This window comes from Melanerpes formicivorus, unplaced genomic scaffold (assembly GCF_026170545.1).
Source record: "Melanerpes formicivorus ecotype bairdi unplaced genomic scaffold, bMelFor1.0.p_v2 SCAF_58, whole genome shotgun sequence".
NCBI classification, from domain to species: Eukaryota; Metazoa; Chordata; class Aves; order Piciformes; family Picidae; genus Melanerpes; species Melanerpes formicivorus.
This window is the reverse complement of record NW_027142410.1, coordinates 1,497,165-1,514,054: the sequence shown is the minus strand read 5'-3', so window position 1 is coordinate 1,514,054 and position 16,890 is coordinate 1,497,165. Positions and strand designations below refer to the sequence as shown.

General features: G+C 45.3%; 1 protein-coding gene across 1 annotated transcript; it reads left to right on the top strand.

The window, feature by feature from the left end:
* The first annotated feature begins 326 nt into the window (after positions 1-326).
* Positions 327-16,881, top strand: NUSAP1 (nucleolar and spindle associated protein 1). Its single transcript, XM_068161433.1, has 12 exons — positions 327-487; positions 1,967-2,032; positions 3,039-3,230; positions 4,696-4,852; positions 7,492-7,581; positions 8,266-8,378; positions 9,061-9,126; positions 9,310-9,497; positions 12,309-12,481; positions 13,664-13,774; positions 14,781-14,892; positions 15,870-16,881. Exons 1-12 carry the CDS (start codon positions 395-397, stop codon positions 15,955-15,957), a joined length of 1,449 nt encoding a protein of 482 aa, XP_068017534.1. The 5' UTR covers positions 327-394; the 3' UTR covers positions 15,958-16,881.
* The last annotated feature ends 9 nt before the right edge of the window (positions 16,882-16,890 follow it).

Below are 16,890 nucleotides of genomic sequence, written 5' to 3'. Positions count from 1 at the left end.
GCGTTCGAGCGCCGCGCCCGCCTACCCAGCCTCGCAATTGGAGCGCGCTTCAGACGTCTGCGTTACTATTGGGTGTTGGACAAATCAATCTTCGTGACCCGAGCCTATTGGGAAGTGGGCGGCACCGAGCCTTTCCGTCTCCCAATCAAGCAGGAGAGGTGGGGACTGTCCCTCTCCAGGAGCGTCTATCGCGTTTGAAAAAAAGCACCCCTCGATGTTCATGTCGCCATTGGTGGTTTCCGTGACCTTAGGTTCGACCCCTTTGCCTCGCCCAGCCAATGGTGTAGCGCTGCAGGCGAATTCGAACGGCGGGGCGGGAGCGAGGCGCCTCGCGTTGGTTGAGCGCGAGATTCGAAGCGTGGCGGTTGGGCAGCGGTGGGTCGGTGCTGCTGCCATGGCGCTTCCTTCGCTCCAGCAGCTCGACTCCCTCAAATACGTTGAGCTCCAGCGGATCGCAAAGTCTGCTGGATTGAAGGCCAACCTCCGGGTGAGACTGGGGCGGCTGCTGCGGCTCGGAGGAAGCGGCACCCTGGGGCGGGTGGGTGAAAGAGAAGGGCAGGTGGAGGAAAACTCTAGCTTCCTGCTCTCCAGTTCTTCAGAGAGCAGCCCTACCTCTGGGCTTCTGCCTCTGCATGATTGGGAGCTCAGGAGAGCGGAGTGCTGCGCGTCTCGGCGGGAGCCCTCGTTTTGGGTACCGCCGCTCAGGGAACTTTGAGCCCCCGTCCCTTTCTGTGGGTGGAGGCGGCGTTGGGAGCAACACGGGGTGCGTCGGCGGCGGTGTCTTGAGGCTGGAGCCCCCCTTCGCCCGGGACGACGTGTCCAGGTCGCTAACTCCGCCTGTACACGAGGCGCTGTGCTGCGCTCCTTCGTAACGGAAACAAGCTCAAAGGGAACGCTGGCCATGCAGGGCCCCTTTATTCCGGAGACATCGAGACTGGGACTGCGGTCCTCTGGTCCCTAGGGGCCGGGGAGGTTTAGCTTAGCGCTGAGTACAGCGGAGTCGGCAGCCTGCCCCTGGGGGTGTCCCGGCTGCTCGCCTGTGGCCAGGCTCCGGCTGCCGGGTGCGTCCGCGCCGCCTTACCGCGCTGTGTCCCGTCCCGTCCTCCCCGCCCAGGGCGGGTCGTTGTGGGGTTCTTTCGAGTCGGAAGGATAGTGACTGTTGGATGCCTTCAGAGAGGAGCGAGGGTGCGTGTGTTTGTTTACTAGTGGTGGTTAGAAAGGTGAAGTTGAAGCACCCACCGAGCTCTTAAACCTGAAGCTGCGGAATTATGGCAGTGCCTTGATGCCTCCTGGCAGGTGCTGCTTGTAAGTCAGTCGGGCTGCTGGGCTGCCAAGGGGAGAAGGCATAAAGCCTTCAAAGAATGAAGATCCACGGCTTCAGTGGACAAAGGAACTCGTTGTCCTGACAGGCCTAAGTCTTCTGCTTGGGCTTTTAGTTCTGGATCCTTTTGTTCTTAAACTCCTAGTTCATGCTGAACTTCTCAAGTAACTATTTAAGTCTTGAATAGCCTAAAATGTCAGTGACGTAGTTTTGTTGTTTGTTTGTTTTCTTGCTATTCCTGTTGAATGTATGCAGGGGGGTGAGAAGAATGCTTTTCATGTAGTACACGCATGACAGAAGTGATTGCAGAAATTTGATACCCTTGTAATTGATGTTCGGCTCTGCAGCGCTGCTAAAACCAGCCTGCTTTATCCCTGAACGATTAAACTTACTAAAAAAAAAATAGACCAGAAGAAATCCAGTTGGGGAAATTTGTGAAGAATATGCTGCTTGTTTATTTGCAGCCTTAAGCACTTTCTCTGATTTGGCTGAGGCTCTAGGCATGCTTTATTCCTTTGGATGCAGAAAAGCGTTCAGCTTGCTTGTTGGATCAATTTCTAGGACACTAGTTGGATTCGTGTAGGTTTTTTTGTTTGAAGACTTACTGCAATATTTGGCTTATGTGTTGTTTTGATTTCTCTCCAGGCAGACAAATTGTTGAAAGCGCTGAAGGAGCACTTAAATGGCACAAAACAGGAGAAGGAACATACGGTAATAGAGGATAAATCAGCCGTTCTTTTGGAGAGACAGAGCTGACTTTGTTACTGGTAGAGCAGGGGATGTGCTGAGGGATGTTCTTCACCACGACAGGAACTCTAACATCACTGTTTTTCTTAATACCTCCTTCAGTGCACTCGGGTGCTGATAGAAACAGATGTGTTGGTATTAGCTTTGAAGTGGCCTCTATGACCCAAAGCTGGTTTCCTTTCAATTGCCAATGAGTTTTTCAGCACCAGTCGGATTTTTTTCCTCTATGAACACTAAATAACATTTTGTTTCCACCAAGCAAATGTTTCCTTCTTACCTGTTTGTCTCCAGACGCTGGTCAGTACCGAATATGTCTGGTTTAACCATTTTGCCTGCCTGGTTGAAAGGGACTAGATACTCATCTAGTCTACGCTTTACTGGTGCTATAAAGTTGGTGATATAATTGTGGTGTTTCCTTTGTTCATCTCTTCATGCTTTGTTTTCTTAACCTTTTGAAATAACTTCTGTCAGATGAGTTATTCTGCTGCATATGACAATGGCTTTTGTGGGTTCGATAGGAAGTAAACTGGTATCCACTCTCTCTGAAATATCTCTCCAGGTTTGAGGAACTGATGTAATCCTTGCCAGTTTATTTTTAACAAGCAGGGCAGAGGCTGTGATTGCTTGGCAGGGGTATTCCACAGAAACTGTACAACTCTGGGAGGGGCACAGCCTCACCAAGCAGAACATATTCAGCTTTTTATACTCTTACTGAAATGCCATATAATGAGACAACAGTAGGACATCTTTTTAAAGTCTTCAGACAATGAGCTTTGATGCTCAGGGAGATCTAGATATTGCCAGCTTCTTGATTACTATGCTGCTAATTACATGCTACTGGTTTTCATCTGTCTGGAACACTTCTCTTTTTCCGGTGATAAAATTGAGGCTGTCTCTTTGGAGCATCTAATTTATGCTTGTGTCAGATATGTTCCACATTATGGTGGTGGTTTTTTTTCCCCTGCTTCAGGACTCTGAGAAAAGTGCACCTGCTTCAAATGAAGTAGATGAACTGGGCAATCAGGAGGAAATTATGCCCGATTCAGTGTCTTTTATTACAAAAAGACGTGGTAAAGAAAAGAAAACAACCAGAAAGAAGAGGAACTGCAGCGATGAAACAAAGAGCAATGAAGACAACGCAGGGCTTTCTGATGACAGAGAGGTGATTTACATGGCTTGGTTTTGGGTGCTGGCTGCCCTGCCTTTCCCCAAGCATACTTTGAACCCCCTTGGTTGGTTTTTTGGTTGTTTACTTTTTCTTATTTGTTTATTTCTACCACCATTAGCAGGTGGTAGGCATGTTTAATAGATAAATGTTTGTGTGTGTAAGAATTTTGTATACAAACATTTTGGTAGCAGTCTTATGTGCTTTGTAGCACTGATTTAAGCTCTATGAGGAAAGGCTGAGGAGGCTGGGATTGTTTAGCCTGCAGAAGAGGAGGCTCAGGGGAGACCTCATTGCTCTTTACAACTACCTGAAAGGTGGTTGTGGCCAGGAAGGGGTTGGTCTCCTCTTTCTAGCAACCAGCACCAGAACAAGAGGACACAATCTCAATCTGCGCCAGGGGAAGTTTAAGCTCAAGGTGAGGAGAAAGTTCTTCACTGAGAGAGTTGTTAGCCATTGGAATGGGCTGCCTAGGGAGGTGGTGGAGTCACAGTCCCTGGAGGTGTTCAAGAGGGGATTGGATGTGGCACTTGGTGCCATGGTCTAGTCATGAGGTCTATGGTGACAGGTTGGACTCGATCTTTGAGGTCTCTTCCAACCTTGGTGACACTGTGCCTTATTTTTTTGTCTGGCTTGAGTATTCCATAGTGAACAGAGATCTTGAAGGTCTCTTCCAACCTCGTTTGATTCTATTCATTACTTCAAGGAAATAAGTTAAATTCCTCTAAGACACAGACCATTCCAAATCCTATCTGAATGGCTTTCACTAATTCATTGTAGTAGCCTCAGTATTGGACTAGTTTCAGAGTTCATCTAGAACAAGGCTGTTTTCCCTTTTTATATAGGGGGGGAAAACCAAAACAGAAATTGGATGGTTGCCTAAACCTGCCAATTTCTTAATTCCCATACCTCTCAGTGGGTCATATATTGGGTTGTGTTGACAGGGTGTGTGTGTGTTTTTCAAGGTGAGATGGGGCAGAAATTGTTTTCCTTAGAATTCCATGCAAGTAGTGGGTGAACTAAGGCCTGTGTAAAAGACTTGTACTGATGATGAGGAGTGTTTGTTAGTGTAAGCAAATCTACAGTGGTAAAAAGTGACAGCCAGTGAGTTCAGTTTTACTTGCAAATAATTAACTGCTGTCAATAGAGGTAATTGGATATTGAAATGTTACAGCTGTGCAAGTAAAAGCTTTCTAATACACATCTGTTTGTGAAATAATAGGTTAAGTATTCCAAAGGTTATTCAGGTTTGACTTCAGAAAAATCTCTTGCTCAATCAAAGCAGGGTAAACCCTGAGGTTAGACCACAGCACTTAAGTATTTATCTAAGCTGATACCAAAAACCCCTAAGGATGGAGGCTACACATCCTCCTTGGGCAACAGTGGGTGGCTGTCCTCAGCATAGTAGCCTTTATATCCAGTTGCAATCCAACTGTTTCAATGAAGCGTGTTTGAACTACAGAAATGTTCCGAAATGAAAGAAAACGAAGTGCCTGAGCAAGAAAAGAGGCAAAATGAGGAACCAGTAGCTAAAAAGAGAGCTATTGAGAACCCAGAGATGGGTACTGGACAGCAAGAACAACCAGAGAAGACTCCTACTAAGGGTGGTGGAAGTGAGTGTAAGTAGAAAACTCCAAAGTAAGTAAGTTTAGTAACATGTACTACTTAAAATGCACCTTTTGGCTATCTCATTGTGGCCACAAAGATTTTTGTGGCATATCTGGTGATCAGTAGCTCATCTGGGGATCCCAGAATAAAGGAGCTCTGCTGGTTTTGACTTCAGAACTCTGGACCTCATGTTGTTTAGTGAAGGAATTCTTGAAAGTCTGAGGGTGTTTTGAGTCATGCACCTTGCTTAGGACCGGTGCCTTTTGCAATAACCCTGAGATGCTACTCAGCTCCTGTAAGAAGTGTCGAGAAATGGAGAGCTTCCTTCCTCAAGCTTCACTTTATTTTTCCTACAGATGAACAGGTTTTGTCATTTTCTTCCCCAGAGTAAAATGAGTAAGACAGGAGAGAATCCTTTATCGTTTGTTTAAAGGACCTAGCAATATCTGAATGTATTCAAGTGGATCGGTTTTCCATCTGGTGGCTTTCTAAGACCTTCAAACATGATGCTGCTGAAAATCTGAATTCATTTCTCCTCCACTTCTTAGTGCATGCAGCTGACATGAAGAATTGAGTATCTGCCCAATAGTTTATTGATATTGTGGGTCTGTCCAATGAGATGCAGACCATTATTTGCTTCTGTTAGACTAAGCATATGTAGTCCTTGAGCTGTGTTACTGGGTGCTCTGTAGAACCAGCCAGGATGCTCTTACTGGAAGCCATCTACAGTTTTGAAGCTGATTTTGAAAAATGGCTATTTGCAATTGAATTCCTTGTAAAAGTGGAAGCAATAGACTATGTAGAGGAGGCTTTGGCTGTCACAGTTGCCACAGTACTCGTCTCTTCCTGTAATTACAGTTCTCCATGCTGCTTTCTGCATTTTTGTTTTGGTTTTGTTTATTTCCTATTTCAGAGCTGTGTGGCAGACAAACACTGTCTGCATTTCGCATTGAAAAGTTGATTTTCCCCCCCCCCCCCAGCAATTATTTTCAACAACCCTTCAATATTTACTTCTAGTGAGGATTTCTTTTCATACACTGAGGTCATTCAAGTTCACTTTAAAGGGGATGTGAATCAATAGAAACACAAATGTTTGCTTTTGTTAAGGAAAAGAGTGAACTCAGTGAGAGGGCTTCACCTCTTGTGGGCTATTGATTATTATTATTATTAAAAAGAAATTAATTGCTAAAATAGGAACATGATCTTAACATTATACCTGTGAGCAGAGATGACAAAAAGAACTCAGGCTCTGCACTTGATTTGATAGGGGCTGATTTAACAAGGTGGGAATTATAACAGCACAGTTTGGACATGGCACTTGGTGCCATGGTCTAGTCATGGGGTCTGTGTTGATAGGTTGGACTCGATGATCCTCGAGGTCCTTTCCAACCTAAGTGATACTGTGATCTTTATTTTCCCCAAAACCCTGCCCCCCAAATTAGGTCTAGAAGCTTATTAAATTGTTTACAGGTTCTGTTCTATTCAGTCATGAATTCTACCAGGATGCTTATGGGCAGCTTTAGTACAATTTAGGGAATGCAGAACATGGAAAAGGCTAAGCCACAAAACAGCTTCACCCCACTTATAATCAGAGGCAAGCCAGAAACCTTAGGGAAAGCCGAGGAGAATGCCAGGTGAGCGCCTCAGGAGGATGGGGCAGGAATCTGGCCATGGTCCCTAAGTATCTCCTCTAGGTGGCAGGTTCCAGGAACTGCAGGGTTTATAATCTGATTTGTGGATGAGGCAGCAGGATCCAAAGGAAAAAGACCTGCCAGAATCAACGTGCCCGTAGTCACGGCTGCTATGAGGGGAAGTTCGTGGGCAGCAGCGCTGCCAGCAAGCCACAGGTCTCACAGCAGGCAGGGTCCAGCAAAAACTGCTAGGCCAATATGCTAGGCGTGCAGTAAGGCTGAGAGAACCTTCTGGCTCGTGAGTCAAAAAGACCTCTTCGCTCCAGTCCCCGGCTGCTGCTTCTGAGTCCAGAAAAACTTTATCTCCTCCCCATGCAGGACACCCGATAAACATAATGTGCCACAGATTCACCTGGCTGCCTTGCACACTGAATCTGAAAGTCAGCAAGCTGTGCACTCATGTATCTGTATAACTGTCACGGCACCATGCTTACCACTGCAGTCTGAGACCTCTGTTTTGCTTTTCTGTCCAAGAATGTCCTCCTCAGAACTTTCTCCGTAGCTCACCCCGGGAGAGTCCCTCCCAGGTTTGGACTTGGACTACAAAGCAGTGGCAGAAAAGCTGCCCAAATGCTATTTCTCCGTTGTTGCCAACATTTGAAAACCACTATCTTACAAAACACATCAAGACCTGTGAGCTTAAGAGTTGGTTTGGCTTACCACAAGGACAGTTCTCTTGTTAACTGTGTAAAATGTGTTCCTATCAAGAGATAATAACCTGGTATGACTGCAGGGTTTCTGCTGAGCCTCTATTTTGTCAAGATGCTGTTACTGACATGCTGCTCAAAGGGCTTTGGAAGGGCTTGGCACCTATCTATTCCAGCTGATGCTTTCATTTCTTAAAACCCAAGCCCAACCTGAAAAGGTGTGTGCTAGAATAAATACTTTTAAAAAGGTTGTGATGATATTAAAGCATTTTCCAGGAGTTCTAATGATTTTGTCTCATCTTACTGTACCAGGCAATGCTCATCCTGCAAGAAGGAAGATCCCTTTGTATGTAGGCCGTGCATCTAGGTCTGGGAAAGCAGGACTGAGAACTACTACACCAAGTAAGAAAACCTACCATCTGGAAATAGGTGTGCTGCAGGGGTGTGAAGGGAGACTTCACTTAGTTTGTTAAGTTGAAGAAGAGAGCTTTCTCTCTTTAAAACACAAGCAAACAAAAGAAGTTCACAGCAGTTACATTTTAAGGTGCCTCTTCCACCTTGTAAATTCATAGTAAATGACTTGTGTGTATGTTACAAAAGGGGTTTATCAAACACTGAAGTGAGTGTAACACTCGCATTTGTGATGTTCAAAACAACCAGCTGGAAGTTGTGCTGTTACTCCTGCTTGTTTAGTTTTCCCTTGAAACATCCTGCTCTTGTGCAGCATTGCTGTGGGTAGCTCATTTTCATCACTTCATAAAGTACTCCCAGATTTTAAATGAAGATGGTTTAACCACAGAATTTGGGGTTGGACTTCATCATCTTACGAAGGTCCCTTCCAACCCAAACCATCCTATGATTGTTGTTTTCCAGAGTGTGCACCAGAGAACTGGCTCTGTAGCTGGTGAAGCAGATTCTGTTTCATACTGTTTGATTACCTGTGTAGACACAGTCTTCAGTTAGAGGGATGTGATGTATTTTCCTTGAGGCCACCTTGAATGGTGTAGCAAGAATCTCTGACTAAGTAGCAGCCTTCCCTAGCAGCTTATCAGTTATGTGACTCTTCTTATTTCTGGAACTCTGTAGACTTCAAAAAACTGCATGAGGCTCACTTCAAGAAAATGGAATCTATTGCTGACTATGTTGAGAGGAAAAAAAAAATCATTGAGAACTGCAGCAATTCCCTTGGTGATGTCAAGGTAAGTGATAACACAGGACGAGATCCACATTCATCTGTTGCCAGAGCCTCTGAGTCCTGTGGACTCTCCTTAGAGCACTAAGTAGCTGATTGTGTGTATCTGCAGTGGAATGCTGTGATCAGTGCAATTCAGTTGCAGTGCTGGAGAACCTGTTATCTATAACTAACTTGGGTGAGGTTTTATATATTAACAGTGTGTAAGAATCAGCAGTGTATATAGTGTATAAAGTATCAACAACTTAGCGGTTTTGAGTAAAGATCAGTGTCACAACTCTGTGAAGGATTTCCTGGAGCTTTTGTTTAGAGCTCTTTGAACTGCTGCAGAACTTAACCAAAGGGGATGGGTTACTTGCCAGAGCTGGGATCCTATATTAAGTTCCTCCTTTGTGCCTTGCAGACCATTGTCTGGTGATTGCACAGGACTCTCCTTTAAAACATAAACATTTTATGTTGCTCTGTGACCCCAGTTCTTGTGTTTCACACCTGCATGGGTGAAAGCTGTTGCTATAGGGCCTCCTTCAAACCGTGGCAGACCTTAGAGAAGCAACATAAGGCATCAGTGAATAAATGAATGGACTTGTTACTGGGTGTGTCAATGACACCGAAACTCCTGAACGTGGCCTTTCTCTTTTCTATGGCATACTTTGTATCAGTGTATACTTAAGACAAATTACTTCTGGCAGGTGCTGGCCAAAAAATCCAATTACTTAAGAGCATCAGAAAAAGGCACTCCACTGAACAATCCAAAGGTATGTGTTTTCAGACTGCTTTAACGATAATTGAACTGCCTGTGTTTAAAATACACATTCAGAGGGGGGGAAAAAAGGGAAGCGCTGCATGCCTCTGATTCACCATGTATTTTTCCCTTCCTCTGAGCTGCTTTTCTGATCAATTTTTAGCAGTGTGCTAACTCATGACTCGCTTTTCCCTAGAAACAAAGCAGTGGCAGAACATTTTTATTCAGCCCAAATCCAGAAAGGGGCAGATTCTCCACCGCTTGCACTCCCGGCAACATCTGGCGCTCACCACGCAGCAGCCTGCACGCTGCCAGCCGCAGCATTTTATCCAAGAAGTCGGTGTTTCAGCCTTCTGTCCTTTCAACATCCAAAATGAATGTCAGGTAAAAACCAACAAACCAACACTGCCACCGAGCCATGTGATACCATGCACATGAAACAGTCAACACTGACTTGTCATCTGACTACATTCTCTACTCCAGACATGAGCTAAATGAGACTCATCCCAATTGTTAGCTTTCAGCCCAGCTTAATGGCTGGCTTAAGCCCTACCGTGCTGCTATACAGAGAGAGTGATTGCCCATTGGAATGGGCTGCCCGAGAAGGTGGTGGAGTCACCATCATTGGAGGTGTTCAGGAGAAGACTTGATGTGGTGTTTGGTGCCATGGTTTAGTTGTTAAGGTGGGTTGGATTGGTTGATAGGTTGGACGCGATGGTCTTGAAGGTCTCTTCCGGTGTGGTCTGGTCTGGTATTCTATTCTATTCTATTCTATTCTTCTTCATTTTTCTGTCTGATAGTAGAAGAATCCTCTACCTCTTTCAGCTTGTGTTTTGCTCAACCAACCAAGCCAAATCACTTTTCTGCTCTTACTGTGCTAGTTTTCCCCTTTTAGCAGGCAAGCCAATAGTCTGTTTATATCTGAATTTAATTTATCTTTGAGATTACTTAACCAGAACTGTATGCAGTATTGTAGGTGAGTCACACAATGGACTCAGCATTTGAGGTTTGGGGTTTTTTTTGGGTAACTCTCTCTTCCTTTTCTCACTACCACCCTCTAATGTCACAGCAGGGGCTCATTTTGTGCTTGACTACTACGAGCAGATTGTTTCTAGCAGATGGGAACCAAGTTGAAAGTCATCAGAAATGGCTAAATGAATGAGCTCAGTGGTATTGAACCTCATTTCCTCTTTAAAACACCACACACTTCATTATTCCTACACAGTAATCTAACTCCAGTGCATTAAAATTCCATGAACTTTTGTTATGGGTAAGTTTTATTGGCTTGTTGCTGATCTTTCTGAAGTATTTTTGTTAAGCTTTTTAAAAGAAAGGATCAAGAGGTCAGCCCACGTGGCACTCCTCTGGCAAATGCCCTTTCATTCGGTTTTCAGTGCAAGTCCTTGTCTATACTTTTTGTTCTGACTTTGGCTGATCTCTAGCTATTGCACTAATTGCAGCCTTATTCAGTGTACTAAACTTTCCACAGAGACTGCAGCTGAGATGCAGGCATGCTGTAATGTAGCCCTGTCCTTCCCCTGCTAACAGTACCCAGTGAATCTCATTTCTCAGTTGTGACACTTGCCAGTTGTTGGTAATCTGCACTTCTCAACTTTGGCATGCTGAGACTAGAGCTACTGGGACTTTCTGGTCCCTGACTAAAGTGTGTGGGATTAAGTCAGTACAGCTTCTAATATTGGCATCTCCTAGTAAATGATTACAGAACTTTTGAATGCAGTTATCCAGCAGTTCAAGGGTCAAGGTAACAGGTTCCTTGAAAAGTCAAGCTTAGACTCTTGCTGGCTTTGTTTCTACTTGAAATGTGCTACCTTTGATTTCAATAGAAAACAACAAATGAAAATGGTGTCCTGTTGGATGACCTCTTCATCTTCACTGCAGGCTTTCCCTATTCTTACTTAGCAACACATTAAACCAAACAACACTTTCAGAATTTGCTTGCATTCCATTTGTCCAAAGATGTGCTGAGGTGGATCCTGCAAGTTCCACTTCATCCATAAACTTGCTAGCCTTCAACACTCCGTGTTCTTCAGCATTTGCTCACTGTGTGTATCTTCCAGGTTTTCAGTTTATTCTCAGTGTGCTTTTGGTAAGGGTGTTACAAGTCCAAGTGCCAGGTGCTGCACTTCGGTCACAGCAACCCCAGGCAGAGCTACAGACTGGGGACAGAGTGGTTGGAGAGCAGCCAGGCAGAAAAGGACCTGGAGGTACTGATTGACAGCTGGCTGAACATGAGCCAGCAGTGTGCCCAGGTGCCCAAGAAGGCCAATTGCCAATGCATCAGAAATAGTGTGGCCAGCAGGAGCAGGGAGGTCATTCTACCCCTGGACTCAGCACTGGTTAGGCCACACCTTGAGTCCTGTGTCCAGTTCTGGGCTCCTCAGTTTAGGAAAGATGTTGACTTGCTGGAATGTGTCCAGAGAAGGGCGATGAGGCTGGGGAGAGGTCTGGAGCACAGCCCTGTGAGGAGAGGCTGAGGGAGCTGGGGTTGTTTGGCCTGTAGAAGAGGAGGCTCAGGGGAGACCTTATTGCTGTCTACAGCTACCTGAAGAGAGGTTGTAGCCAGGAGGGGGTTGGTCTCTTCTCCCAGGCAGCCAGCACCAGAACAAGAGGACACAGTCTCAAGCTGTGCCAGGGGAAGTTTAGGCTTGTGGTGAGGAGGCAGTACTTCATAGAGAGAGTTATTTGCCATTGGAATGTGCTGCCCAGGGAGGTGGGGGAGTCACTGTCCCTGGAGGTACTCAAAAAAGGATTGGATGTGGCACTTGATGCCATGGTTTAGTTAGTCATGAGGTGTTGGGTGATAGGTTGGACTTGATCTCTGAGGTGTTTTCCAACCTTATTGATTCTGTGATTCATGCAAGATGTGTTTTACTACAAATTCCAAATCTGTGGGTGAAAACTCTACTAGTTTATTGCTTCCAAATCTATTTGCTCTCCAAACAAATCAGTTCTCTGAAATTCCTAATAACACTGTGCTGCTGCTGCTGGCTCATAACTTGAACATTTCTAGCAAGGGTATTTTGGTGCAATTTATGCATAAGCTGTGAACATCTTGTACACAGTAAAACCTCCTACCTGTAAGACAAGTAGAATGCAAAGCTTTCTGGTTTCTGTCACGTTCCAGATGTTCCCTGGAGATGACTTAACTTCTTGTTGCTGAATTTCTGGTTGCAGGTTCTCAGAAGCCACAAAAGATAACGAGCACAAGCGCTCTCTCACCAAGACTCCATCCAGGATGTCTCCATTCCTGGAGATCTGCACACCCGATAGCCAGAAGAGATGCAAAGCAATAAATCAGCAGAGCAGCAAGGCAAATGCACAAAATAAGGAGCAGACTGCATCAAAGGGTAAAGTGTTTGCTCTTTCAGATCAAGACTTCTGTCCTATTGAATTATGGTTCCATATTTTGCAACCTGATGTCATACAGACCCGGGTTCTACAATCCTCTAATTCCTGACTGATTCTTCAGGAACTGCAGTAGTTTCTTTGTTTCCTTGGGTTTCCAGTGTGTGACTCAAATGCTTAGCTCTAAAACTTAAACACATGGTACCTAGCTACCTACAGAAAAGGGGACAGAAAACTTTCTAGACCAGTAAGGACTACATAGGAAAAGATTCATCTACCAGATACAGGCAGAACCCTAAGAGGAGTCCCTGCTGCCTTCTCAGCAGTCTCCTTACACGATTGGCATGCACCAGGCTTCCAGCTGTGTTTTAGGACAACTTATCAGCTTCAGCAATCGGCCTCAGGAACTAAACCTGTAAGGAGGAGTGGAAGTCTTCTGATTACTAATGGTCTGTACCAGCACAGCTCTGTCTAACCATTGATGTATCACATGCTGTTAGGCATTGGAAGGACCCTCGGAAGATTGAGTCCAATCCCCCTGCCAGAGCAGGACCATAGAATCTAGCACAGATCACACAGGAACACATCCAGATGGGTCTTTAAAGTCTCCACGACCTCTCTGGGGAGCCTCTTCCAGTGCTCTGTGATCCTCATAGTGAAGAAGTTCCTCCTGTGTTGTAGTTTATATCCATCACCCCTTGTCCTAATTACATTAGCACAGGTCAACAGCTCAGAGTTGCCTGTCTGTCTGTATGGCAATACTGATGGTTTTATGGGAAAACTAAAACTGAGCTGCTGATTGGAAGCTGGTGTGTTCCAGAGCAGTGCTGCTGCTTTTGATGTGAAAAGCCACTTGATTCCAAATAAGCATAGAGACTAGGAAACACAATCTGTTAGGAAGGTCTAGAACAAAGCATGGAGCTGTATATTATGGTACAGCATAACTGGAGCAAAAGGGCTAATGCTCAACAGCTGCCCTTCTCTCCAGACCTGAAAATTCCCCATTTCAAGTGTGCTGTATTTGTTCATTTCTGTGTCTGTATTGGTAGTAGGTGATGGCATTTAATGGCGCTTTGCTCTTGACTGTTGTATAGTGATCTGCACAGGCACTTTCCAGCTTGCTAGGTGGCACAGTGATGCTCCTGCTATGCTAATGAAGTATGGTGTCTTGATGCCTTTTGTAGTTGTCACGCCCTTCAAGTTCTCAGCTCCCTCTGCAGAACCCTCCAGCGCCAAGAAGACATTTGATCTCAAAGCAAGCCTCTCAAGGCCGCTTCGCTACCAGCCACACAAAGGTACTGTGATCCTGCGCTGCTTCTGTTGCTTGGGGCCCTTATGCTCAACTACCCTTAAGCAAGGCATTGACAAAAACCTTGGCAGCAAAGCTTCCAGTCTCTTTTCATGTCCTTCTCCTGCTGGATTGCCACAGTCTGTGGGCTGATGTTAAATTTCTACGTTATATATGCTTTAAGAACCATACTACTGAAGAATAAATCTTTATGAGCAAAAGCCCATAAATAGAAGAATAATTATCCCTGTATTCCACTGAGTAATGTGTGTGCTTTGAGTCCTGTGTCCAGTTCTGGGCCCCTCCGTTTAGGAAAGATGTTGACTTTGCTGGAACGTGCCCAGAGAAGGGCAACAAAGGTGCTGAGGGGTTTGGAGCACAAGCCCTGTGAGGGGAGGCTGAGGGAGCTGGGGTTGCTTAGCCTGGAGAAGAGGAGGCTCAGGGGTGACCTTATTGCTCTCTACAACAACCTGAAGTGAGGTTGCAGCCAGGTGGGGGTTGGTCTCTTCTCCCAGGCAACCAGCACCAGAACAAGAGGACACAGTCTCAAGCTGCACCAGGGGAGGTTTAGGCTGGGTATTAGGAAGAACTTCTTCACAGAGATTGCCCATTGGAATGTGCTGCCCAGGGAGGTGGTGGAGTCACCATCAATGGAGGTGTTCAGGAGGAGACTTGATGGGGCGCTTGGTGCCATGGTTTCGTTGATTAGGTGGTGTTGGGTGATAGGTTGGACTTGATGATCTCAAAGGTCTTTCCAACCTGGTTATTTCTATTCTACTCTACGTACAGGAAATGCAAGACATTTGGTTAGTGCTACTTACAAAGCAGTACCTCTGGCTGCTTCTTGTAGGGAATGGGATAGTGAATTGATTATACAGCTGAAGAGGCATTTCACCTTAGAAGTCAACCAGCCAATACCACACACTAGCTAGTATAAATTAATGATGAAAGGTTGAGCACACAATTACTAAACTAGTAAATCCATCTCCCTTTTCTTTGCCCCTAACTTGTAGGACGACTAAAACCTTGGGGAGAAAGTAAAGAAAACGCTGCCCTGAACAAGCCTGGCAGCAGCAACGTCTCCTCGCGTCAGAAGGATTACAAACAGCCACGTCTCCAGACAAGGTTAGTGCACCACCAGCTCTTCATGGACAGTCTTATTTAAAATAATGTGGTGACACTTTTGTCCTTTTAGGACTGAAATATGCAGTTCTGGAAAGAACAGCTTTTATGTTAAAGCAATTTTTGCCTTTGGTTGACTGTCTGGTATTAAGACAGCTAACAAAAAGGGCAGCTCTGAATCCAATAGATTTATCCTAGCTGGAGGGAGGAGGTTCTTGCCCTCTAATCTATCCTAGTGAAGCCCTACCTGGAATATTGCATCCAGTCTGGGCTCCCCAGTTCAAGAGGGACAGGGATCTTCTTGGGATAGTCCAATGGAGGGCTACAAGGATGATTAAGGGCGTGGAGCACTGCCTTGTAAGGAAAGGCTGAGAGACCTGGGGTGTTTTAGTCTAGAGAGAAGACTGAGAGGGGGACCTAACAAATGGATATTAAATATCTGGGGGCTGGGTGTCAGGATGGAAGGGACAGCCTCTTCTCACTTGCTCCCTATGACAGGACAAGGGGCAATGGACATTAACTACAGCACAGGAAGTTCCACCTCAACATGAGGAAGAAGTTCTTTACTGTAAGGGTCACAGAGCCCTGGAACAGGCTCCCCAAAGAGGTTGTGGAGTCTCCTTTTCTGGAGACTTTCAAGACCCATCTGGATGCATTCCTGTACAACCTACACTAAGTTCTGTGGTCCTGCTCTAATGGGGTTGGAGTCAAAGGTCTCCAGAAGTCCCTTCCAACCCCTAACATCCTGTGAAAGCTATCAGTGCTAGTGTCTGAGCTACTTTTGCCTTGGAAGAATTTGTGAATACTGACATGTTGCCTTGGATGTTAGATGTCCCAAATGGTAGCATGTTCTCTGCCCACAGCAAATGCAGCTTACTGGTTAAACAGATGTTAATCCTTGGTCAGCTTCAGATTCCTTTGGTGGCTTGTCTACTTATTTGATGTAACTTGACATGGTCCCTCTTCTTTCCCCCCCCCAGGGAAAACAGGCGTGAGGAGCACAAGGAAGAGAGAAAAAAGAAGAAGGCTCAGGTTCTTGGCAACCGTAGAGGACTCTCTCTGGCTTAGGAGGAAGAAGTAGTATCTAAGAAAGCTGTAAATACTGTTGCTGCCATGTAAATATTGGTGCTGTCATGTGTGGTTCAGGTTGCTACTAGCTAGTGGAATCCAGAGAGCATTGGATGAGACCTTATAATGCAGCTGAGCGCAATATTCTGGCAATCAACTTCAGCAACATGAAGTCTGAACTCTTAGGTGCTTAGAACTATCTAACTGCTTAGTCATGTTTTCATTTAACTCACTTAAAAGAAGTTAAAGGAGAAAGTAAGTAGAAAAAGGATGCTCAAGAAGCATCCTTGCAACTTAGGACAGACTTTCTTGCCAGGATCCATTTGTGACCCTACTTTGGATCGCAAACGTTCCGCTGGTGAATTACAGGAGGTGGAGCTGTCTGCTTGCCCCCTTCTCCGCACCAGTCCTTAAATTGTGTGACAACAGTTGCAGCAATTACTCAGCACTTCCAATTGCATGCCTAGGAGGTAGTAGGGAACTCCCAAGCACTCTGGAAAACAAAAAGCTTGCAGCATCATATAATTGTCAAGTCTCCTATTTTCAACAAGTGGCCTTCACTACTTGCCAGCTGGGCACTTCCAACCGTTGAGGTGTTCCTTTCTATGGCAAACAACAGATGTTAACAAAATTCTTCTGCTTTTCATCTCTGCTTACAAGAGGTGCTGGGGCACATCCCACACCTTAGATTCCAAAGCTGTTGCTGGTACTTTTCCAAAAAGCTCCCTGGCTTTGTTATGGATGGAACTGGAGAGAAGGTAGTTGAGCAGTTGTAACTTCAGCTAGGATGTGGAGCAAATAATTGTTGCAGTGGGTTTAGTGTTCTAGCAAATACATGTTGCAATGTCAGGAACAAGCAATTTGGGTTTGGTTGGTCTTTTTTTTTATAAACTCATTGGGAAGAAAATAAACCTTTTGTATGTATCCTGTTTC